The 27,036-nt window shown below is 33.8% G+C and overlaps 2 protein-coding genes across 2 annotated transcripts in view; one reads left to right on the top strand and one right to left on the bottom strand.

Annotated features, from left to right (window-relative positions):
- tfc (triforce) overlaps positions 1-27,036 on the bottom strand; it is a 71,313-nt gene that overhangs the window by 33,609 nt on the left and 10,668 nt on the right. The window contains exons 2-3 of the mRNA XM_070636526.1: positions 21,787-21,900; positions 21,584-21,718 (exon numbers count right to left, since the gene is read on the bottom strand). Coding sequence (XP_070492627.1) covers positions 21,584-21,718; positions 21,787-21,900 — 249 coding nt within the window. The remainder of the gene's footprint in view (positions 1-21,583; positions 21,719-21,786; positions 21,901-27,036) is intronic.
- On the top strand, positions 7,217-20,301 carry LOC139086973 (coiled-coil domain-containing protein 42 like-2-like). The gene is made up of 5 exons (XM_070635642.1): positions 7,217-7,261; positions 18,981-19,153; positions 19,218-19,669; positions 19,723-19,862; positions 19,942-20,301. The coding sequence occupies exons 2-5, from the start codon at positions 19,041-19,043 to the stop codon at positions 20,278-20,280; spliced, it is 1,044 nt and encodes a 347-aa protein (XP_070491743.1). The 5' UTR covers positions 7,217-7,261; positions 18,981-19,040; the 3' UTR covers positions 20,281-20,301.

Raw genomic sequence — 27,036 nt, 5'->3', positions numbered from 1 at the left:
ACCACTATTACCGTCATACGTTGATACTTATGACACGAGAACGTTTACAATTTGTCATGTCGTTCATTTCCCCATTCACGACACAATCATTATTGCTTCACTTCCTTTTTCAAGTCATTCTGTATATGTGATATGCTTTTCATACAGTCGAGAACTTTATGCATTGGATGTCATTTAGATTGCAGACAATACAATGTTTATATTGCAACAGCAAATTGGATGATTTTGTACTTGACATGTTGGGTTTTTTTTCTTGTTGTCGACGACGACAGCATAGAATTCTTGACTATGAGATGCGATAAGATGTCATTGAAAAATTGTGAATTTTTAATGTGATGCTTATTGATTGTGAGAGAACATGTCGTGATATTGGACTTTTTTTTGAGGATTGTTGAGAATTTGAGGATTCTTTGGAAGTAGGCTTGATCTTGTTGGACATTGCCTTACTTGATAGAAAGCTCGAAATCTACTTTTTGATACAAAATTCAAGTCCATGTCGAGTTCTTTATAAAAGGGAAATTTTGGAAGAATTCAACTTTTAAAATTGAACAAAAATTCTAAAATTTATTAAAAATCTCTTTAAGCACCAAATGGAAGCCATCTCCAAGTAGATTAAATCGCGTTAATAAAAGAGCTTACGGGAAGGCTTAAAACCTCCGTAAGGTAACCTTATTCGAGGAAATATGCGAAATAACTCGATTGTCAGAGTCAAATTTTGAAAAAAATTTGCAATTCAATTTTGATGATCTTAACCAAAACTGTCGTTGGGGACGTTCAACATTACGTGACATGAAAAATCGATTTTATGTCCAACAACATCGTTGTTCCTCTCTCCAACAACATCGTTGTATGCAACGAAACCTAATCTAAACCCCTTTAACCCCCTCCCCCCTAAAGAACTGTTACCTAACAAGCAAACAGCCCCCCAGCAGTAGCTCGCACAAAATGCGTTTTTTAAATAGCAATAATTTATCAAATCTCAACCTTCTCATAGACGCAAGAAACAAGTCATTTGCATCCATTTAAAGATGCTTATGTGACATTTAAAAAATTCTCACCTTCGCAAATACATGCCGAAGAGGTCTTCCATAAAAACAGAAAAATGTCAGCACTGGAAAATAGCCAAGATAATGAAAAAACTACAGCGGAAAAGACGATTAATCGGAATGACTAATTGGATGTGCTTGTTAAGCGTAAACAAGTCCCGGGAAGCATATGATGTAGAAATGTCTGGAAATCTGGTTGCATGCGGACTTGACAAAGGGTAATCAGGGATAGAGCCAGTTTTAGACGTTAACTGAGAGAAGCCATGAATCACAGCTGATCTTTAAGGCCAGCAAAATAAATATGTGAACTTGAATCTGTATTAAGGTCGGAATTCGATGAATCTGTCCAAAGGCAAGAGTCACGCTAACCTAAGGCTGGTCATTTCTATGACATGTGCCTTCCGGGAGTGTTCAAATGGAAATAGAATCTCGGATAGACGTTTTGTCATATTCACACCAAATTTTCAATTTGGGTGAATATATTGCTTTTGGTATTTTGAAATTTCAGTTTTTTTAATTTCCTGCATCAGACTTACAGAATTGACAAATATTTCCAATGGTGGAAAGTCTGTGCCTGAAAATACCAATCCAACAGTGAAAACCGCATCTTGATTGGTGCTTCCAGTGCAGAGAAATCGCAAAAAAACACTTTCTGTTATTTAGTTAGTTAGTTAGTTAGTTAGTTAGTTAGTTAGTTAGTTAGTTAATCAGCACGATATCTCTCTTCAAACTCAATACTAAGACTTCGGGTTTTTTGCTTCTGGTAGGGAATGGGTATGGCAAGAACTGTATTGTTTTTGGAGCCATAAGATGCTTCCATTAAGGCACAAGATGTAAAAAACTGTCTTTTTTTGGTCCAAATTATAGTCGATTATTGCAAAATACATTTTTGTAAACAAACAAAAAAATAAATTGAACTGAATCTTACTGGATCTCATTTTAATGGTCTAGAATTGAACTAGATCTTACTGGATCTTGTTTTTATGCATCTGGAAGTTGTATGGATCCTACTGGATCTTATTTTAATGGTCTAGAAGTGAACTGGATCCTACTGGATCTTGTTTTTATGTGTCTGGAAGTTATATGGATCCTACTGGATCTCATTTTAATGGTCTAGAAGTAAACTAGATCTTACTGGATCTTGTTTTTATGCATCTGGAAGTTGTATGGATCCTACTGGATCTTATTTTAATGGTCTAGAAGTGAACTGGATCCTACTGGATCTTGTTTTTATGTGTCTGGAAGTTATATGGATCCTACTGGATCTCATTTTAATGGTCTAGAAGTAAACTGGATCCTACTGGATCTTGTTTTTATGCATCTGGAAGTTGTATGGATCCTACTGGATCTTATTTTAATGGTCTAGAAGTGAACTGGATCCTACTGGATCTTGTTTTTATGTGTCTGGGAGTTATATGGATCCAACTGGATCTTGTTTTTATGTGTCTGGGAGTTATATGGATCCTACTGGATCTCGTTCTAATGGTCTAGAAGTGAACTGGATCCTACTGGATCTTGTTTTTATGCATCTGGAAGTTGTATGGATCCTACTGGATCTCATTTTAATGGTCTAGAAGTGAACTGGATCCTACTGGATCTTGTTTTTATGCATCTGGAAGTCCTACTGGATCTTATTTTAATGGTCTAGAAGTGAACTGGATCCTACTGGATCTTGTTTTTATGTGTCTGGGAGTTAATGGATCCAACTGGATCTTGTTTTTATGTGTCTGGGAGTTATATGGATCCTACTGGATCTCGTTCTAATGGTCTAGAAGTGAACTGGATCCTACTGGATCTTGTTTTTATGCATCTGGAAGTTGTATGGATCCTACTGGATCTCATTTTAATGGTCTAGAAGTGAACTGGATCCTACTGGATCTTGTTTTTATGCATCTGGAAGTTGTATGGATCCTACTGGATCTTATTTTAATGGTCTAGAAGTGAACTGGATCCTACTGGATCTTGTTTTTATGCATCTGGAAGTTGCTTGGATCCTACTGGATCTCATTTTAATGGTCTAGAAGTGAACTGGATCCTACTGGATCTTGTTTTTATGCATCTGGAAGTTGTATGGATCCTACTGGATCTTATTTTAATGGTCTAGAAGTGAACTGGATCCTACTGGATCTTGTTTTTATGTGTCTGGGAGTTATATGGATCCTACTGGATCTCATTTTAATGGTCTAGAAGTGAACTGGATCTTACTGGATCTTATTTTAATGGTCTAGAAGTGAACTGGATCCTACTGGATCTTGTTTTTATGTGTCTGGAAGTTATATGGATCCTACTGGATCTCATTTTAATGGTCTAGAAGTAAACTGGATCCTACTGGATCTTGTTTTTATGCATCTGGAAGTTGTATGGATCCTACTGGATCTTATTTTAATGGTCTAGAAGTGAACTGGATCCTACTGGATCTTGTTTTTATGCATCTGGAAGTTGTATGGATCCTACTGGATCTCATTTTAATGGTCTAGAAGTAAACTGGATCCTACTGGATCTTGTTTTTATGCATCTGGAAGTTGTATGGATCCTACTGGATCTTATTTTAATGGTCTAGAAGTGAACTGGATCCTACTGGATCTTGTTTTTATGCATCTGGAAGTTGTATGGATCCGGCTGGATCTCATTTTAATGGTCTAGAAGTGAACTGGATCCTTCTGGATCTTGTTTTTATGCATCTGGAAGTTGTATGGATCCTACTGGATCTTATTTTAATGGTCTAAGAGTGAACTGGATCCTACTGGATCTTGTTTTTATGTATCTGGGAGTTATATGGATCCTACTGGATCTTGTTTTTATGTGTCTGGGAGTTATATGGATCCTACTGAATCATATTTTAATGGTCTAGAAGTGAACTGGATCCTACTGGATCTTGTTTTTATGTGTCTGGGAGTTATATGGATCCTGCTGGATCTCATTTTAATGGTCTAGAAGTGAACTGGATCCTACTGGATCTTGTTTTTATGCATCTGGAAGTTGTATGGATCCTACTTGATCTTATTTTAATGGTCTAGAAGTGAACTGGATCCTACTGGATCTTGTTTTTATGCATCTGGAAGTTGTATGGATCCTACTGGATCTTATTTTAATGGTCTAGAAGTGAACTGGATATGTTATGTGTCTGGGAGTTATATGGATCCTACTGGATCTCATTTTAATGGTCTAGAAGTGAACTGGATCCTACTGGATCTTGTTTTTATGCATCTGGAAGTTGTATGGATCCTACTGGATCTTATTTTAATGGTCTAGAAGTGAACTAGATCCTACTGGATCTTGTTTTTATGTGTCTGGGAGTTATATGGATCCTACTGGATCTCATTTTAATGGTCTAGAAGTGAACTGGATCCTACTGGATCTTGTTTTTATGCATCTGGAAGTTGTATGGATCCTACTGGATCTTATTTTAATGGTCTAGAAGTGAAATTGATCCTACTGAATCTTGTTTTTATGTTTCTGGAAATTATACGGATCCTACTGGACTATAAGGCTTAGTGATTTATAAAAGTACTGTAATCTACTCAAGTCGGGCGAGCGAAGCTCAGCCCGGCTCGTATAGTGATCTATAAAAGTACTGTAATCTGCCCAAGTCGGGCGAGCGAAGCTCAGCCCGGCTCGTAAAGTGATCTATAAAAGTACTGTAATCTGCCCAAGTCGGGCGAGCGAAGCTCAGCCCGGCTCGTAAACTGATCTATAAAAGTACTGTAATCTACCCAAGTCGGGCGAGCGAAGCTCAGCCCGGCTCGAATAGTGATCTATAAAAGTACTGTAATCTGCCCAAGTCGGGCGAACGAAGCTCAGCCCGGCTCGTATAGTGATCTATAAAAGTACTGTAATCTGCCCAAGTCGGGCGAGCGAAGCTCAGCCCGGCTCGTAAACTGATCTATAAAAGTACTGTAATCTACCCAAGTCGGGCGAGCGAAGCTCAGCCCGGCTCGAATAGTGATCTATAAAAGTACTGTAATCTGCCCAAGTCGGGCGAGCGAAGCTCAGCCCGGCTCGTATAGTGATCTTTAAAAGTACTGTAATCTCCTCAAGTCGGGCGAGCGAAGCTCAGCCCGGCTCGGATAGTGATCTATAAAAGTACTGTAATCTGCCCAAGTCGGGCGAGCGAAGCTCAGCCCGGCTCGTATAGTGTTCTATAAAAGTACTGTAATCTGCCCAAGTCGGGCGAGCGAAGCTCAGCCCGGCTCGTATAGTGTTCTATAAAAGTACTGTAATCTACCCAAGTCGGGCGAGCAAAGCTCACAAATTTTTGCGACTTGAACGGCAAGCACTAGAAGCTGCATATCTATGAAAATATGATGCCGTGAGTTGAGAAATGGTTCGAGCGAAGCTTGAACTCAAGTAGTTCGAACGCAGCTCGAACTTGGTTGAGCGAAGCTCACAAATTTTTACGACCTGAACGGAGCGAAGCGAGTGAAGGCGTGAAAATTTTCCCAAGCACTAGAAACTGCATATCTATGAAAATATGTTGCCGTGAGATGAGAAATGGTTTGAGCGAAGCTCGAACTCAAGTAGTTCGAACGCAGTTCGGACTTGGTTGAGCGAAGCTCACAAATTTTTACGACCTGAACGGAGCGAAGCGAGTGAAGGCGTGAAAATTTTCCCAAGCACTAGAAACTGCATATCTATGAAAATATGATGCCGTGAGATGAAAAATGGTTCGAGCGAAGCTCGAACTCAAGTAGTTCGAACGCAGTTCGGACTTGGTTGAGCGAAGCTCACAAATTTTTGCGACCTGAACGGAGCGAAGCGAGTGAAGGCGTGAAAATTTTCCCAAGCACTAGAAACTGCATATCTATGAAAATATGATGCCGTGAGATGAGAAATGGTTCGAGCGAAGCTCACAAATTTTTACGACCTGAACGGAGCGAAGCGAGTGAAGGCGTGAAAATTATCCCAAGCACTAGAAACTGCATATCTATGAAAATATGATGCCGTGAGATGAGAAATGATTCGAGCGAAGCTCGAACTCAAGTAGTTCGGACTTGGTTGAGCGAAGCACTAGAAACTGCATATCTATGAAAATATGATGCCGTGAGATGAGAAATGGTTCGAGCGAAGCTCGAACTCAAGTAGTTCGGACTTGGTTGAGCGAAGCACTAGAAACTGCATATCTATGAAAATATGATGCCGTGAGATGAGAAATGGTTCGAGCGAAGCTCGAACTCAAGTAGTTCGAACGCAGTTCGGACTTGGTTGAGCGAAGCTCACAAATTTTTGCGACCTGAACGGAGCGAAGCGAGTGAAGGCGTGAAAATTTTCCCAAGCACTAGAAACTGCATATCTATGAAAATATGATGCCGTGAGATGAGAAATGGTGGGATGCATTTCATTCATTTAAATAATTTTAGTTAACGTGTAAATAATCATTTTTTATCACATTTATCTCATAAATCAATTGTTTTGTTCAAGTTGTGTTTTTAATTCTTACTTTTCTGTACAGTTTTTTGATCTACGTATGGTGTGAATATTCCCATGAAGCGTGATCCGCTTCATTACTAGTTTTTCTATTTAAATTAGTTGTGTCGTTTATAGAACAATTTTCTTTAATTAGGTGTTGCCGAAAGGCAGAACGTTTTGCTGTCGGTCATCAATTTCATCTTATCAGAATTCTTAAAAAACAGAACTGCTTAATTTACATAAACTGATTTAATTTTATGTTCGTCATTTGTATCATCGTCTAACCTTGATGCATACCGGATAAAAACTTGAAATGTTTGGTCAGTTCATTCACATCGGAAGACTATTTTTATTTTTTTAAACATTCAGTTGTGGGTCTAGTTTTGGTATAAAAATAAATGTTGCGAGAAACTTCACATTTACAGCCTCAAATGAAAGACTGTTTATTTCTGATTCATTTTGATGCTTAATTAGGCAATTGCGAAGGGATTTTAAAGGAACAAATTCCCAAATAGGAAAATTAGGAAAAAGAAAAATTTTTCAATTTTAATTGGAAGTACTTTAAAAAGTGATCTTTTTTTGCGGCTGAACAAAGCAATAAAAATAACTTTTGTTACCTTTTTTAGGAAGCATTAATACTTTGTGGTATATTTCCACTAAATTTAGATGCAAATTCAAATGAGTCTTTTGGGAACGGTGAGAATTTATAAGCAGGATTATTATTTTTGGTTGTTTTGTTTCAGTTGCCATGAATATCAATTGGAATCACAGCAGAATACACACGTAGATCCTTTTTCAAGGTAAATCAGGTCAGTGCTTCTTTTAATTTAAATAAGATTTATTAATTGGACGCTTTAAAATATTAAAGAGTCAAATGGATGTTTGTTATGGCTTATAAGATAGAACACACATTGCTTGATGCTTGCTTGATACAGCTTGATACTTGATATCACATGAAATAATTAATATTCAATCAAATGTGAATTTATTAAGAAATTAGTATTCAACAGACATGTTTGTAGATCATTGTGAGAATATGTGATGGGAATCTAGTTATTTATGAGACTAGAAAGCTTTAGAGATTTCCGATAAAGTTCATGAATTATTAATCAGAAAATTTCTAGACTGGATTTTTTTGGAGAGAATTTAATTTGAATTTTTTTAAAAAAAGAATTAATTTTTAAGATGTTAATGAACTTTATGGTGGTGTCGACAGTCTTTCTAGTATGCCACGACACTCAGGTTGCACACAACTGCTGTAAAGTGTAAAAAAATTTTATTAATCTTCCCCTAGCAGCCAAAGACCATACTCATGAATACGCTCTTTTAGGTAAGAATCCTTACTGTATGTTAGGGATCAAAGAGGCAGTTCTTGTATTTTTAACTAATTTAACTAACATTCTACAGATTTGCAGCTCTTTGCAGGCTTATTCTTAAAACTCGAAATCAACAATTGACGTCAAATTTCATAATCTTCCAAAAATCACCTTTTAAAGGTTAAACGTATTATACAATACCCTGAAATTCCCATAAAATTTCCATAAAATCATCCTATTTCACCATTTCCAAAAACTTTAATTTCACCATCATTTAATCTAAAAACAAAAAATAAATTTTAAACGACATCAAAAAAAAAAATTCACAAAGAAACGCGAAACGATGCTTAAAACAGCCTTGAATTAAAATGTAATTAAAAAATTCTTCAGAAATAATTCTTTTTAATCAGAATACCTAAATTTAAATGAAATTGAATGCTTGATGGAAATGCCTTGATGTTGAATAAGAAAATGAGACAAAATTGGACACTTTGAAGACTTTTGAATTATTTAAAAGCAGAAAATGAAGCTGTTCAATTGTTACTTATAGAAAATTTGGCTGTCATAGTCAAGTGTTTGTCATTTGGTTCTAAGTATCTAGCCGCTTCGTTGCCGTTGTGCATTCAATATGTGCCAAACGAGTATTTCATCTAAAAGTATTAGCCCTAACAGCACAAGTCGATTAATCGAATAAAAATATGGCCCCAGGTCAGCATGACTCTAGCATGCTATCGGATTTAAGTCACACCTGGTACCAAGTTAGAGTCACGTTAGCCTGGGGCCAGATTTATGATCGATCATCCGGCCTTTGGGCTCTATTCAGCCTTCAGCAAAAAACTACTTCCTCATGATTTAAGAAATTGTTATGAATTCAATCAGACGTAATTTCCCAATGAAACATCAAACGATTATTTAAAGTTTTCCAAGAATTTGGATCAATGAAATCCGATATAAATTCAACAGCTTTTTCCTACAATCCATCGAATTGCTCTCCTAGAAACAGCTAATTAAATTTTATGCGTGATGATTAAACACAATTAATGCTCATTTCATCCGAATTGCAATTATCATTTTAAATGCAAATTTATTAACAGATTAACAATCAAAATTAAAAGCACTGAAGTCATTAAGTGAGCCATAGTAATTTTTTTGGTGTTTAACAGCTCAATTAAGCATCGAAACTTTTGGATATTAAGTAGAAAATTTTAATAAATTCATTATAAAGCTTTTAGCACGTGAACTGATAGAAATTGGCAATGTGATATGCCGCAAAAGATATGCAAAAAAAGCCATAAGATCATTGGCACCTACTATCCATTTTCAATCAACTAATTGTGTGACTTCCTTATCGAAAAAAGTTTTTTTTGGAACGAGAAAGTCACATTATCATGTCTATAATGCAAAAATTATGGTAATTAATTGGAAATTCAGAAAATGCAAGAGCTAGAGATAAAAAGATAATTGCTATTTTTATTGTTATTCAATCGATTAGTGCTGAATGATTAGGGGAATGGTTTTGTCTTGAATGTTTAAGGATGGAAGACCGAGTAGCAAGGCATATGCTTGTGATGCAGTCCGATACAACGATTAGACCTAAGTTTTAAGCACTGGATTGAGAAAGAAGATTTAAGTATGTTTTGTGCCATGATCCCTATGAACCCCCGGTAGCTCAAAAGTGGGAACATGCGACCTCAAATTGTAAGACGTGTGTTCGAGTCATAATCGGACTATTGTGGGAAAGAGTAATTTTTCCTCTAGAGCCTTAAAAGGAGTAAGGTTTCGAACAGTATATTCACAATTTAAAGGGTTCAAGACACTAGACAAGCTAGTTAAATTCTTACCTAGTTACTTCCCTGACTGTATAGATCAATTGTGATCCATGACCTCTCTCGCTTCTCAGTTTTATTCAATTTTATCCAATTTCTCGATACACTTCACTTCCTCTAAAAAAACCAATAAACCCCTTCATATGCAACCATATCCTCCCCAAAAACCACCCCATCGCTACTCGGCAATCAGCAAATATTTCACAAATATTTCATGCATATAAAAACTTTTTACAGGATATATGATAACGATAATAAAAGAAGTAAAAAAAGACATTTTAGCACGAGACACATAAAACTGAACAAGAAGATGAGAATCAAGAGAAAAAAATATGTTTGCAAGTTTGCGGAGATAATGCTGTGCATAAGAATGAAAAAGCCGGAAGAATGAAGACAATTTTCTTGAAATCAAAAATTCCTCTCGGAAGAAAATGTTTTAGCAATAAATTTTCAATTTTTCGCTATTTTTCTTTTTCCATTATCATCGTCGTCGTCGTCGTCGTCGTGAATGTAAGTTTGCTACTTCTTTACCAATGATCATGACAAATTGTTTGACGTTAGGTAAAAATTATGGAGATGTGGGAAATGTCCCGTATTTGCGTATGTACATATTATGATGGAAATGAGAAATGAGTGCTTATGTGAATCGGTACAATGCAGGCAATACGGAAGAAATATTTGCAAATACTTTAAAAAGACTCGATAGCATTCATCTTAAAAATCATAAAGGGGGTGGGGGGTTCCATATCAAAAATCATGCTTAATATACAGCATAAAAATATATCATATCACAAAAAAATCTTAATTTCCTTTTATGATTGATGAATCCAAAGCATTAACGATATTAATGTCACAAAAAGGAGACTTTGATGTTCACAATTCGCTTGAGTAATTCTTAAATTTTATAAATTTTTATTTTTTTTTAATCAAAAACTTTTCATCCGTAAATTTTTATTTCTCGTCAAACCACAACCATCATGACTGTTTTCATCAAATAACTTACAAAGGAACAGACGATAATGGTGAACATGGAGAGAAAAATTTCGAATAAATGAATGACAAATTAATTTTTTTCTTTTTTTTTGTTAATCTAAAGGGGCGCCTTTTATAAAACAATTGAATGTAACCGCTTTTGTGAGAGTACTTTCATCTTACAATGGCTTTGACATTGCTTTGAATGTTCGTTAAAAAAGATAAAAATACAGCTAATTAATTTCGAGTGTCTCGATTGAGAGGAATTTAAAAGTTTTTCAAGAGATTTATGGCTTTTTTGAATTCAAAAGTTGTACAAAATTGGAAACTTGAATGGATTTTACTAGTTTTGTGATGAGCGGAAGATGAGAGTGTCATAGTTTAAGAGCTAATGATGAGAATGATGCCGTTCATAAAGTGTGTCCACCGGTACCGTCCGATACAGAAATGACATGATACTTTTCAATTCCAAAATCTATTTTTGAACACAAACTTTAATTTGCAAAAAACATAAAGGTCCAATTTTTGGTCAAAATATGTCATTTGTGAATAATCCTAAAAGTCAATTAGTTAAATGATGCAGAAATCCTCAGAAAATTAAAATATGAATAATTAAGATGACAAAAGCATTTGAGTTTTCAATAGAATGTGGTCTTGTCGAAAAGGGGACAAAAGAAGTTCTCACAATAAATTTGAAGTGAATTTTATATCCGTTATCAAGTCATTAAAGAATGGAACTTCAGAAAACAATGGGTCGATAAATTTAGGATTGTAAATTTCTTTGAATCTCACAATGTGTGGTCGCTTGAGTACCGCTGCATTGCTGTACTAATGATAAGACGGAAATTGGCCCTGATGGCAACTGGAATTTCCCCTATTGTGCCGCTCAGGAATGTTAGTCAAGCATGCATATAAAAACAGGCAAAGAGCATGCTCCCGAACGTTTGATCTAGTTGGACATGCTCGCTATCTTCAGTACTCTGTACTTGAAAACACGCTGTTTACCTGCTATATTATGCATAAAACATTCATAATTTCAATTATGATTAAACCAAACTCCACCTAACTATACGACAAAGTTCTTGATCTCTGCAAAAATTTCAATAAACTTTTCCGCAACCTCGTTTGCTACACATTCATAGTAAAATTATTTTATACATCGTACCGGGAAGTATTCAATGAATGGAAACATCCATTATTTAATTCCTCGAATAGTTTTGTCGTAAAAAATTCTGCATTATAAAACTAAATCCATTCGAGTTTGTATGATTTTGTCGCCGGAGGCTACTAATAATATCCTTTATGTTCGTTAGCAATTTTACATCCACAATTTTTGCTATAAAAGTTGTTAAATTGACACTCAAGTCAAGAAGTTATTTTTATGTCTGCAGTTTTTAAGGAAAATATTTTTGATGCGAAATTGAAGGTAGTTTTTATGGATAAAGTTTTACACGCCCAAACTGTCAATTAATGAGTATTAAAATTAAGTATTTTGAATTAAATTAGTTTCTTTATTGACGATTTTTAGTTGTGCATTGAACTTATAAAACTTAAAGTAAATTGGAATTCTTGAGAACAAAATAGAAGAAATTTACATTTAAATCTCCTTATTAAGCTATTAAAATTCATAAAATCCGATTACTCCGTAGAAACTATATCTAAAATTCCTACATCCATATCATTTTCTACAATCTTCCTTATATTCCCACATTCTAAGTCTCATCAATATTTCAAGTCTTTTACAACAATCGTCCAATTTACATGAACAATCTTGTCAACTCTAGAGCACTTACTTAACTAATGAAAATGATATTTTACAACAAAAACTCATTCAAGGAAGTAATTCTCCATCTCAATAGCCGCTCCAAAATCGAAAAAACATCATTTACTATGCTAATATTTTACAAAGTTAATTAATGCGAATAATATTTTTAAATGAAGTGTCATCATTGCGATATGTGTACACAAAATTATGTACAATGTCTTAAGAGCAAATTAGCTTTATTTTTGGTTGAGCTGTTTGAGATAATGAAACCATTATAGTGCACTTTATGGTAACTAATTTATTATTAGACTCTCAATTTGGCATTATATTGTTTGGTTTCATTATTGTTTGGTAAGATGAAGGTCCTTTAAATATTTGGCAGGAGTTGTTTGATGACTGAAGAATTAATTAAGCTATTTTTGTATTTAAATAAGATGTGACAAATATGAATTGGTTTAAAAATAATCAGTGAAATATTTTGGAGGCATGAAATAATGTTAAGATGCTTTCAGGGGTCGGGACTACTTATAAAAAAAGCTGTAAGCTTAGTTTTTTAGGTCATTGCGATCCAGAGTTGTTCTAGAGCGATTTTCGGCTGATAATTGTTTCACGATTAAGGGTGTGCGGGAAATTGGGGAAGTCGAAGTCTTTATTCGAAACTGACCAAGTGCCAAGTGTAGACCTTCTCATGGTGCTCCCTAATATCGCTTAAAACACCGCTGGAGACAGAGTTTAGTGTCGGGATAAGACCATCAAATTATAAAATAAATGCGTATCCAAAGCTCCTTATCTGGAACTCTGAAGACTAATGGTGTTTCGAGTTTCGAACCTATGATCATAAAATTTGACACAATTAGCTACCAAATCATTAAACCACTCCTACACCGAGCCACTTTCGAGAATCGAGGACTTTCGAGAATCCAGACTTAAGCGTCATAACCTGATAATAAAATCATCAAATTTTATTATATTACAATTTAAATCAGAACATCCAAGTTCCGCATAACCTTGAAAACATAATCGTAATCATAAACTTGACACAGATTAAGTCCACCTTCCTTCAAATCACACTAAAAATTCCATTCATTCTCACAATTAAAACTCATAAATTCCCCTCTCATTTGATAATAATTTTTCATGATCATTCTCATACAAATTCATTAATATAATTATTACCGTAAACAGCAATATTATAAAAATAAACTTGTATATATTTTGACCTCTAATTTTAAAAAATTATTTCATCTCATTCCCTGCTGATAATCGTCTCATTATCACGCATTTTGTTGCAATGCCTGAATAGTTTTAATTGATAATATACAGTCATCACATCGTGAGACATTCTCTATGTCTACGGAATAATTTTTAATTTTCGGCTTTTAAAAATGTGCTTTCGAGTGTTAATTTTACTTTCATTAATCTTTAATGTCTATGAGTGCTCGTATAAGGATGATATTGAGTTTAGCATGATAAACTTGAATTGTATATTTCAAGATTTCGAAAATGATCCGTAAGTGTTTGCAAATATTTTTATTTAGAGCAGTGGTGAGCAACCTGTGTGGTGCGAGGCTTTCCAGGAAGGTCATGGCACTAAACAGCTTGCCTGCCGTTGATTTAGACATTAAAAATCACAAAATTTAACTCTTTCAAAATTCTTTAAATTTCATTAATTTAGGTATGGATGTAAAGCATATGATCTCTCTGTAAGCTCACGTAAAACAACGATCCAGAAAATTATTCACGGAAAAGGCAAAAGCTACAACGACATTCAAACTTTTTATGCATTTAATCCAAACATAACATTCATCCCAAAAGGAATTGGTGATTATTTTCCAAACCTTCAACGATTCATCATAACAAAATCTCGATTGCGATACATTGAATGGAGAGATTTTACGAATATGAAGAACTTGAAAGTTATGTCTTTAAATGAAAATAAAATTGAGCGAGTTTCACAATGTGCATTTCAATATTTGGAGAATTTAGAGATTATAAGTCTTGATGGAAATGAAATTAAGAAGCTGCACGAACGGCATTTTATGTATTTACCTAATTTAATAACAATCTCGGCAAATGATAACAGCATCACGGAATTAGAAACAGATTTATTTCAAAATAATCCAAAATTGAAGGATATTCTATTCAGGAATAATCAAATTAAAGCTGTTCGGATAAATTTTCGGCAGATACGTAGTTTAAGATTTGTTGATCTTCAGTCAAATGAATGCATCGGCATAAAGTTTATGTGCTGTGATTATTTTAGTGAATTTATTGGTAATATAACTTTAAAATGTGAAGGTCCGGGTATTTGTAATTAAATTAGTTGGAAAATAAAGTTAAGCATTTTTTGTTACTTAATTTATGGCGTTTTACTGGAAGCAGAGCTTGAAGTCGACATCAATTTTATATGGAACCGAGTCGACTTGAGTTTATTTTTCATTAAAAAAACTGAGTCAACCTCAAGCAGAGTTCGAAATTGACTTGAATTTCATATGGAGATAAGTCGACTTGAGTTGACTTTTTCATACCAAATTCGAGTCTATCTCAAGCTCTGACTCGAAGGTGAGATGAATTCAATCAGATTCACAACAAAGCTCAACAAAAAGGGCATGAATTCATGAATAATTTTGATTGATGTATTCAAAAATTTATTAAATGAACAAAATTTCTCAGCCTCAACGGTCACTAATGACATGAAAATGAAGCTAATGTAGATGATGACACTGATGATGTCATTTACCAAGTTGAAGAAAAAATGTATACGCACCGTCGGAACATTATTACGCAAAAAGATAATTTCACGCAATGCCAATGTAATGAACTGACGGAAATGATGCTTACAGCATTTCATGGAATGTAATAGTAATCGGTTTTGGCATCACGTATATGATTAAATATCAATTACAAACTGATACAATAATCGTCATTGAAATAGACTTTTCAATCATTATTCATTCATTCAAACTGCAACTTAATCTCGTTAATCTTTAACATCATACAATTTTCTGGTATGCATTTGTGATGCTTCGTGACTCGACCATTAAAGATGCCGACTTGTAAGCATCTATTTATCAAGATTTCACGAAGTAAATGCAACAGTTAGCCTTTTCACAATTTTCAATAATACTAAAAAGTGAAATGCTATAACTCCTCATCGTAAATGACCTAAAATATATCGTATTAAATTCACAGTCATTAAAGATGATACTTTTGGCATTTTCCAACTGTTGCTTTATCTTTTTCAATAATTAAACTTTAATGATTCGATGCAATTGCAATTTATTTAAACACTTAACCACATGATTCTCATAAAATTAAAATTATTTAAATTGATAATCATTAGCTTGACCATAAATGCACTACCGATGTGCAACAAAGTACTCATTTCAAATTTTATTTTAAATACTACTTTGTGCCACAAACATGAAAGTTTATAAATTCTCGCAACAAAATTACAGTCATTTATGGTGAAAAATTATGTGATTGCTGATAATTGCAACAGTTCAATTTGATATTTTTCAGGTGAACTTTCGATAGAGTTATTAATGTAATTAAATCATTAATCTCTAATGATAGTTGGTGAGTGGTAAAATGGATTTGAATTATGGTTATCAGTGTAATGGTGAAAGAGATTTGCACCGGTAGATTGATGCAAAATTTAGAAATTTGAAATTAGCGGTTGAATTGGATAACTTAGAAGTGTAAATTGGATGATAATTTTTGATTTTCTATAAGCATTTAGAGTCGATGCCCTGATACAGGAAGAGTTTGAGAATTAGAAAACTTGAATTTCAAAGTAAGGAAGCGTTTAAGAGCCCAGAGTCGACCTCAGTGCGAATTATGTACAAACTAGAATTAAGGTACACTTTTATACACCACAAAACTAGTCAACTGTTGCGTTGATACCTTACTTACTTACTTTGCTAGTCGTACGAATCAGCTGAGATCCATGCTTCTTTTAATTTGTCATTTTTAGCTGATTCTATTGCTGGCTGCTTTGTGCCAATTATCATTCTTTAGTTAATGCTGCACTGTCTCTAGTAGCTACTTTTTGCAGCCTCAGCACAATTCTGTTTCAATGTCTCATAATCAACAGAATCCTCCAATAAAATTCATCTTTATTACAATTTTTCATGCAATTCTTCTCAAGACTTTAAATAATAAAATGTTAATCCTTATTTCAACCTAGTTACCTCGACAATCTTATCCAGAAAATTAACAATCCTATAAAAATTAATATCCAATCATAAATCATCACCATCATAAGCAGAACAAGCAAGCAAAAACGAGTGGCGACTTGATAAGAAAATATTCTCCAGCCGTGAACATCATTAATGCTTCCATTTTATCCTGTCTTTATTCTTGATATAAAAATTTTATGAGAACTTTAAACTTCATTATTTCTCTGCTTCCGTTCTCATTAAATTTCTTCACACGGAAACAGATTAAAAGGTGATTTCATTTATGGCCTTAAAAAATGCTCTCTTTTCATTATTTTAAGGGATTAAGTTAGAGTGTTAAATGCCATGTGGGTCTGGAACATCATCGGCAATACGGAATAAAATGTTAAAAGCTGTTTTCCTTCTAGATTAATATTCATATGGCATTTAATCTACATAGCATTAGAACTTAGGGGATGGAGCAGTGGCGGGGAACCTTTTTTGTGTCACGGCACCCTAACAGACAAAGAGCATGGACTTTTGAGCTTACTTTCCTTGCATTTACCAGATGGACATGCTTGCGGAAGTTACTCTCAGCTTAATCTGCTCTTAAGAGCATGACTTTGCCTGCTAGAGTTACGACCAAAGCTGTATGCGGTTCATGATATTTCCCGAAACACAATAGTGTGCCGCGACCCACAGAATGGCATCCACTGCACTAAAGAATAGAGAAAGGTGCAAGAACTGAATCAAATTTACCTTCAAGTCGGATATTTTATTTTCTGTTCATTCTCATTCAGCTCTCCCAAAATAATTTATTATCCATTCGCACGTGAGAAGTTTCCATAATGAAAATTGGAATTGAAAAGATAAAAGAAGGGAGTGCAATAGGAACAGAATAAGCATAAATGAAAATAATTGACCTTCTTACTATTGAGTTATTGTTACGATTAGTAGTTCTATTGGAAATGATGAATTTACTGTTACAGGATGATATTAATGAGGCAATAAAGAAGCATTTAAGTAAATTATTGTTCTATATTAATGATGCAATTATTAAAGTAATTACTATAATAATATGCAGTGTTTAATCGAATTCAGTTGAAGCGTGAATTCATCAATAATTTAGCAGATCACATCCAATGTTTAATTAAATCTCATTTATTTCGATTATTTTGAATTGAACGCAACGTTGGCATTTTGCGTGATCAACGTTAATTAACTTAAAATGTTAGCCATGCCATCAAAAAATTATGGACATGTGCATAATTTGTAATTCATTATGTATTAAAGTTTTGTGCTGAATGTGCATGTGGATATGTTGTAAATAACACGCATTTCTTGTTAATGTTGTTTACTCTATCCAACGAACTTCTTTAGTTGACATGATGATAATTACTGCTGTGATTGTAATTAAATTGTATTGAGTAATGTTTCTATGTAAAGGAATTTTTGCACAATTTAAAGTCACGATTATGTCACGATTGTGATAAAGTCACTTGATAAAGGGATGGATATATTTGAATTTCTTAATAAATAATGGTGATTATCTGTTAGCGATTCGGATTATGGAACATCCAAAACTTCAGGCCTGTAGACTTGGACGGTCTATAAGCTACAGCGAATCTGAAATACAGACATGCGCCGCATTAAGTTAAGGGTTTCGATGATTGACATATGATTGTTATAGTCAAGGCAATTTTGGAATAATGGCTTGAAAGTCAAGTGACATGATTTGGCAAATTTCAATTTTGTCCGTTAAAATTAACCAAAAACAGATTTCCAACTCCGTATACAGAGGCGTTATGGCACTTTTTCGTGCTGCCCTAACACTAGCGACTACATTATACTGCTTGGAGACTAAGAATGATACATCTATAATCCCTGCGTTTGTCAAGACCCTTCACTGTCAAGTGTCCACTCACTGTCTTAATGTTCATGCAATAAATTACTCACAATTAGCTCAAATATGGCACAAACAGAAAATTTTCTAATTATTTGATATAATATTAACTATGGTAGGTATTTAATGGCAGTAACTTTAATCGCTGTGATTAAAAAATTCTCGATAATGCACAAAGGCTTGTTATTATCCTTGGATTAACTATGATTGAATTACTTTCAAAGTCCTCAGAAAGTTAAGTTGATGACAAGCATGTAAATGGCAAATTGAAACTATTCACAAGGAATCCTTTCAATTCTACATTTTCTCATTAATTCCTGTCCATAAAACTTTTAAAGCACTTGAACCGAAAACAATGAAAATATTTTTTCATGTTTTTCTCCTTTTATGTTTGCACAAAATCACCAATGTGCATGAAAGCGGAAAAATGAAATGCAATTTGCCACACATAATGAATCCCTGTTGCATTTGACAACAAATAATGCAAACCATCACTATGACAACAATTTGTGCTTGTATAAAATGAAATTCATTTGAATCAACGGTGGCCATGGAGACAATTTTTTGTTATTTTTACTTTGGATAGAAAATTTTCTATCATTTTATTCAGAATTTTGTGTGTCTGAAAACAAAAATATTTGCAATCATGCCACGAACAAAGCCAACATTAAAGCTCGGTGTCTATGGTACTTTTGACATCAATCCGGAGCAAGCTGTGTCATCATATTTTGAATCGAAATTACAAGATGAACTTTACTAGTAAGAATAAATCTATTTGAATTTACATCCTTCATTGATACAATTTTTCCATCGTACTCAATAGCAAGAAGCCATGCTGGGATGTTCCACGTGAAGGCCTTCAACATGAGGCAATTGAAAATGAACGCGAATATTACGAAAAATTTGAACAACAGGAAATATTCAAGAAGAAGGCTGCCATTCAAAGTAAAATCAATGAGAAGCGAATCGATGAGATGCATTTAACGCAGGCACAATTGAGAGATAAATTTATTGGCGTGAATCAGTTCTTGAAGGAATGCACGAAGAAGACAAAACGTTCAGAAATTCAAGTATCAGAAGAAAAGACTCAACAGGAGTTATTGAGTGCTGAAATTGAGGCAATGCGACGTGATACAGTTGAATTGTCAATATTTGAGAAGAAATTTAAGGAAATTGTCGATGAATTTCAGCCTTATGTTGACGTATTTAATAAAGTCATTCAACAATCTGAATACGAGTCATTTGAGGATTTAATAAATCGATGTGATTCACTTAGTATGTACTAATCATCATTATAACTTAAAGTTATTAATTAATTTGTTATCTAGTGCTGGCACAAGTGGAGATTGCCGAGAGAGAACAAGAGCTTATCAAGGGAATTGAACTTGTACGACAGAAAATGGTCGATTCAACAGCAAAAGCTGCACAACGAATCATCGAACTTAATGATGAACTTGCTGAGCTTGAGGTTTGTTGCAACATTCCATTTTTATACAGCACATCCATTAAGTCTTCTTGTTATTTTTATCTATTGTCATATAATTTAGCGATGCTACAATCAAGCCAAGTCGGAAACTTTCAAATGGGAAAATACTTTATCGACTGCAAAAGACTATATTACAGAAAATGAGAAGCAAACAATAACCCTCGTCGATTCCATTCAACATTTATATGAATTGCTTGCTAAACGTAACGATGAGAAAATAAAATTAAAGAAATTTGATGTGGGCGCACAATTGGATTATATTCGCGATGAAATTGAAATACTTGAAGACATAATAAAGCGTGCACATCATAAGATGGCTAAAGAGGGACAGAGTATGTTGGGCGAGGGAAGTAATCGCTTTCCTAATGTTCCTGATAAAGGTTCTAATTTGTCAGATTGAGATGTTGTGTAATACAGACTGTAATGGATATTGCTTTGGTCTTGTACTTGGCGACAAATTTGCTTTTATTAAATAAAGTTTGTGGTGATTCTGTGGTAGATATTGCGAATTGTGGATTTAAAAGTCTTGAATTCTGGATTATTTAAACATTTCATTTGGTTAATTTTAGAATCTAGTCAATTTAATCAACTTTAATAGCCATAATCTCAGTGGGATTCGAACCAGCTCTCTCTCGAGTACATGGCAAATCCTCAAACTTGACTCATACCTACTGAGCTACCGAAAGCTGTTATGGAGCGTAGTTCAATGCTCACTTAAACTTGACTTAAACCCTTTCACTATTCAGTGTTGATTGCACACCTAATATCGTTGGTATTGTCATAAAACAGCAATTCCAACACTTAGTTCCACCGCATTTCAACCAATTTATCAGCAATATATCATATCCGCGTACACAAAATTTTCTTATAATTGAAATACCAGCAATACTTTCCAATACCTTATAAACAATTTATAATTGATATTAAATGTTGTTGTTGACATATTCAGATGCTACTTAAATAAAACGAGTAAGTAGAAAAATTACATGGAATGACCATGAAAATATCTGTCTACATATCGTACATCCATGGGTGGTAATGATTGAATCTGACACTTATCACATTTTTGTCATTTTATTTTTCTTCTTTATTTTTATTTTGACATCCTCGTAATATGTTCCATTGAATAAATGAGTGTCCTATATCATCGAATGTCATCCACAGTAAGGCGATATTTTAAAGCCTTTTTAAAGTCACAAAATTCAAGCCTCTCGTATGTAAACTTTGAAAATTCCAAAACATTTATTTATATCCAAAAATATCATTTTTCAACATCAGCACATGCGAGAAAGAAGAAAAGAATCAAAGGCACGACAAAAGCGACATCAATCAATCGAACTTGATGCCTACTTTTTTTGTTAGGGGGCTTTACCGACATATATATTTTTAACTCGTATGCGTGAGCATGTGCTTAATACCGTGGAACTGAATCTCGATCAATCGATGGATGAATACATAAAAATATGACACACATGAGATGGATGGAAACAATTGCTACTGGCTTTTTGCTCCAGTTTTTTGGAAACGTGTTAAAAAGTCGATTTATTTATTACTCAATTCGCATTGTGCGGAATGTAAATTGTTTGCTATTTTATGTCACGAGATTTAGTGCGAATACTTTAAAGTTGTGCTTGACATTTTTTTCGTCTCGAATATTTTTTGTGCTCACTTTAAGTTATTTTAAAGAAAAACTTGAAACTTACCTGATCTATAAAATGTGTCAACATGCTCTGACTCAACAGTTTGAAGATTATCAGACTCAGAATCATCATCATCATTATCTTTTTGTGTTGAATGGTTGTTTCGAGTTGGACGTTTCTCAAGTGGTAGAATATCATCTGTAAATTAATGAAGATATAAAGATAAATAAATTTCGTCTATATAAGCTTGACCTAGTACAACTTACCTATCGTTGGACCGGGTCGTGGCTTACGATTTGGATATAGTTTTCGCTCTAAGAATGATGTTAAAATTTGTTCTGTAATTCTATTTTGTCTTTGGATTTCATGACTATCATCGGCTGAAAATGGAAAATTAAAAGTTATGGATTAACATTCGCTTTAAAGTAGCTTCAAAAAATTCCCATTCCCAATTTCACATTCATCAATTCCACATTCATCAAGTCTAATGGATACGAAAAAGATTGGCTTTAAAAATAAAATATATCCCGTGGCTATTGAACAAAATTATGGCAGCTACTGAACTGCAACATTAAACTGATTGATATTGAACTTTCACCAGTCAACCTAATTGATGTCCAGAGGGAATGTTGAGATAATTTGAGCAAATTTCCGGCATGAAATTCCATGAAGATTTACGCTGCTGGAATTTTTATATTAAAGATACGCAGCACTCTTGTTCAGATTAATATTTTTGATTTTATGAAGACTTATCCGAGCGGAAAAGTGCAGCAAACTGCATTTTTTGCTGGAAAAATGGTTAAAATTTATCCAAAATGGTGACGTCGACTCAACTTATCGTTTGTGTCTTATCGTTAACATGCCGTCATAGCGGTCTACAAGTGAACATTTTGTGCTTTTCGGGTGAGAAAGGACTGAACTGTGAATTTTTCTGCATTTTTATTGAAGTCAAGTTTAGTTCAAAGTCGATTTGGATTTTTCATGAAAAACGAGACTTAAGTCCACTTGATTTGATATATAATTGAGTCTACTTCGAGCTCCAGGGTATTCATTTAATAAAAGCACACCATTAAGGTGAACATTTAAAGATAATTGACTTCCATTCGTGTAATTTCCTATAATGACAATACATTCTTCACATATTACATTCCACAAAAGAAATTTGTCAAATTATCACAAATTGCCACTTCCGAAAATGTCAATATTTGTGTCTTCCGCTAGATTGGTATTGAAGTATTTCTCTGCGTATTCCACGGAAATTTTATAAAATAATAATTCATCACGTAGACAATACAATCTTTCGACTGCACGTGCCTTAAAAAACAAATGTTAATCTAAATAAGGCGGAAAGATTTAAGACGTAAATTTTAAGCAAGTGATTAACTTTCAATGAATGATTAATAAGAGAAATTGATAATTAATGGAAATTTTTGTTATAAAATTAGTAATAAGCTGTCAATTGAGGTTATTTTGTGGGCATTGTTTGAAGCATAGTTTTGTAGTTTAATTAGTTTTTCAAATTACTGCAGAGCTTGAACTTAACTTGGGCCGAGTTGAGTTGATTCGACACAAATCAAGCCGATAAAGACTCGATTTGGTTTCTTTAAGTCGTCTTGACTCTAAATCGAGTTCTGAATTACTCTAATTTCCCTAGAACATACCCCTCGATTTTGCTAAGGCAATCCCGATAAATTCACTTAATTTATTTTAACAAGGGTTCGCTGCAAACCCGCTGTCTGGGACGTACTCTAAGATACAACCCAAAACTGCAAGCCTGCGCCTCTAAAATGCAGGAAATGCAGGCCTATGATTCATTTCTGAACCTTAATCTTAAACACGAAGCAATTTCACTGATAATGACATTGAATAGCAGACAATTATCAGTCATTGAGTTATTAAACTCCATATTTTCTTATCCAACCATATGTGACTCATTCCTATTAACCTCCAATCATAATGTAATGACCATATTAGCCATCTGCTTATTAATAAAAGCTTGTATGAAAAATTAGCCCATTCAGACCGATCTTTTGATCTCTTAACAGCAGTCCCCTCATGTCAACACTTGGCTGTTAAACAATATAAATGCTTTGTTTAAAAGTCTATTTATCAAATAAGATTTCAATATCATAAAAGTCATAATTGCCAAAATATTCTCAATAAATGAGACAATAACAATACCAAAAAGTACATTAAAAATAATGTCTCATTAATTAATGTCTTTTGAAATTTGAATTAAATAATTGACATTTTATCATTGAAGGAACAAAAAGAAATGAGAGAATTAAAAATGAAAGCTATTAAATGCACTGTAAAAAAAGGCAATTTAAAGGCTTCAGAGATTAAGTTTATAAGAAACTAAACCGAATAATTTTTTTCACACTGCAATGGATAAGCGGATTTTAGAAATTACTCGCTTGCCATGGACAAAGGAATAGAGAGCACATAAAGCTATAGTCTATAAACTGTCTAAATCAGATATGTTTTGAAAAAATTCATTGGAAAGTAAAACATAACAGAAAGTGCATTTATATATGCAATTTAATATGTTTAAAGACTTAAGACACAGCAATGCCGAACCATTAGACCGTCACTGTTTATGTAGACCACAAAACGTAGCTGAAATACGAGACACACGTGCGTGTATAAGAAATGAAAAAACAAAAAGAAAAAGACTTGACGGTAATTGACATGATTTAATTCCATAACTTTGTTTTTCTTTTACAATCGTCAAAAGATTTCGTAGAAATTCCGAAAGCACAGCTGATCACGTTCCGTCAGCAAAAAAATTTTTTGTCTTGTGGTTTCATTTCAATTTCTTCTTATTATCTTTTATCGTTTGCAATCTCATCTCAACGTCTCTCCGCTCATTTGTCGATAATTTCCTTCTTTGTAATCCACATGCTGTCAATTTAATATTGTCGAGATATAAAAGAGGCAAAAATATTATCAAAAAAAAAGTAACCAAAGTAACAAGAGTCGGCAAGTTTTTCTTGATTGAAAAAAAAGCGAAATTTTCAGCAACGATAGCAACAAGCTTATGGATTTTTATTAGTTATTTCCATCGAAGAAAATCTAATTATTTCAGTCACTGAAGCATTTTTTACATTTTTCTTTAATAGATGGCTGAGAGACAATTGTTGTTGCTGTAATGACATGGTATGATCTTTTGAGCGGTTTTTGTGGGGAATAAATGGACTTATTTTAAAGATTTTTGACTTTAGTTCAGTTGTGAAACTTTTTTATAGTGGTTTATGTGTTGGATGTGATCCATATACAATGTATAGAAGGTATATGTGCTGTAATACATTTTTATGAAGAATTGAATGCACTTCATTGCATTATATCCTTTAGATCTACAATTTTTATAATTGAAATTGAACAACTTGTAAGCATAAGCTTATGTAATCGAAAGACATGAGAACAACAATATAACCCTACAATTTCAAGAGTTATATGTACAAGGAAATAATCTAATTGACAAACTGCACGACTAATCCAAACAACAAGGGGCTTAGAGGCTCAATTTGGAATCTACACGAAGCTTAGGGCTGTTCGACTTGGTCATACGAATTCCATTTTGATATTCTAGTCTACATTGTGTCGACCAGCAGAACAAGTCAAGGAAATGTACAAAAATGATCAAATTCCTAATTCAAAGTAGGATTCAGTTAAGAACTGACGGCTTACATGTTCTGCACTTTAGACGCAAATGTGTGTAGTTTTTGTTTGTTTCTTATTGTTCGTTCAAAGCTCCAGCACCTTCAGTTTTGGACGAACCGTAATTCAAAGCACAAAAAGCTTCACTCAACCCAAATTCCCAACCACAATGCGTCTTAATCCCAAACATTCCCTTCCAAAATTACTCCAACTTGCTCTACTTATTGTGACTTCTTTTCACATCCATATGATGCATGACGTTTAAAGCTATAATTGGAATTGCATTTTGAACAACTAATAGTATTATAACTTATGACTGCTGTTGATGTTGTCGTTCAGATGTAAATAGCTGAATAGATGGAATAAAAAAGAAGCGAAGCAGCATAGCATGTTGTTGGATATTAAAACTTTTTTTAATATCATTCGCGATATTTCCAGTTCACATGTGGTGAAAGTGTTACATAAAAATATATTCAATATAATTTTTTTTTGAATATACACAAAAAAGCCTCATCGAGTCATTTATGTTGAATTAAATAGACATTGAATATAAATTTATTAATATTGGATTTATAATAATTGATGAAAAAGTTGCTACATATAAGCTAGAAATAGTCTTGGATTTTGATGGGGCTGTATATTGTGTGGCAATATTAGCTTCATTATTTATAGCCTCAAGGATGACAATCAGTAAGTAAGCAAGTCAATTGAATTAAATAAAAATGCATACAACATTTTCTTATTGCCACGCTTAATCACCTGCGGTTTATGATGTCAAAACATGTACGCATATAAATTGCAAAATATATGTTTACAGCTCTGATTTTTCCTCATTTGTGGAATTTTCGATTTACTTCGTCATCAGTCACAATACAGGAAAATGATGTAATCTGGCAGTTATGATGCTGCCTGACGATGATAACCAACACCATATATCAGTATGATTGTTTATTAATTTGATGAGATGCGCATTTTTAATAAATTCGATTGTTGTTACTTCACATATTTATTAATGAAATGCATCGAGTGATATTTTGATCAATGCTGATGGTGTTGGATTTTGGTGAGTAAGAACCGGATGAAATTGGGATTCATAATTGATGAGCTGTTCATAATACCGATAATTTATGGGCTTTTAACCCAAATAATATTTAATATCCGAGATTTTCGTGTTTTAAGCCAGCCAAACAAACCTCTCAGCATGACAGTGAACTTTAAATCAAATTCATTACCGCAAACTCTTTGGGTCAATTATGGAAATATCCACAATAAAAAACAATTTGTTTTCACTCAATAAATTCCAAAATCCTTTATTCTTTTAGGGCAGGTGTGGGAAACCTTTTATTTAGCGTGCTTCACCTTGGTGGTAAGGCTCGACTGAAATTGCACATGACATAAGGTTCATGTACACGGCATATGGCGTATGCTCACGGCACACGGCTCATGCTCACGGCATACGGCTCATGCTCACGACATACGGCTCATGTTCATGGCATATGCCATGAAGTGTCGCGTCACACGAGTGTCCACCAATATTCTACCATCATGATTGATTGCCAAAAAAATCTGATGAATGGTACCTATGTACACAAAATAATTCAATCGTCACTTTCCATCTTGTTCAAATCAAACAATCTATTCATTTCTCATCTTGATGTCATACTCAATTCAAAAATTCAATATTTTACTATTGATATTATATTTTATTTTTGCAAAGTATGGATGAGATGAGAGCATGAAAAATTGTAATAATATCCGATAACCAATTTTTCATAATATCATTTTATGCTGTATAAAAAGTATGAATGATGTTACATAAATAAAATTAAAAAAATGAAAAATTTCATTTATTTTTT

This window comes from Chironomus tepperi, unplaced genomic scaffold, assembly GCF_022539635.2.
Source record: "Chironomus tepperi strain 1889 unplaced genomic scaffold, CSIRO-AGI_Ctep_v1 contig_11, whole genome shotgun sequence".
NCBI classification, from domain to species: Eukaryota; Metazoa; Arthropoda; class Insecta; order Diptera; family Chironomidae; genus Chironomus; species Chironomus tepperi.
Note: the sequence above shows the minus strand (reverse complement) of the source record. Positions and strands in the feature narration are given on the sequence as shown.

Excerpts from the sequence above, each read along its gene's own strand:
- LOC139086973 (XM_070635642.1), top strand. The coding sequence starts at position 19,041 with ATGCCACGAACAAAGCCAACATTAAAGCTCGGTGTCTATGGTACTTTT. Across the intron at positions 19,154-19,217 it reads TTACAAGATGAACTTTACTA|CAAGAAGCCATGCTGGGATG; the intron begins GTAAGAATAAAT and ends CGTACTCAATAG. Across the intron at positions 19,863-19,941 it reads ATGAACTTGCTGAGCTTGAG|CGATGCTACAATCAAGCCAA; the intron begins GTTTGTTGCAAC and ends CATATAATTTAG.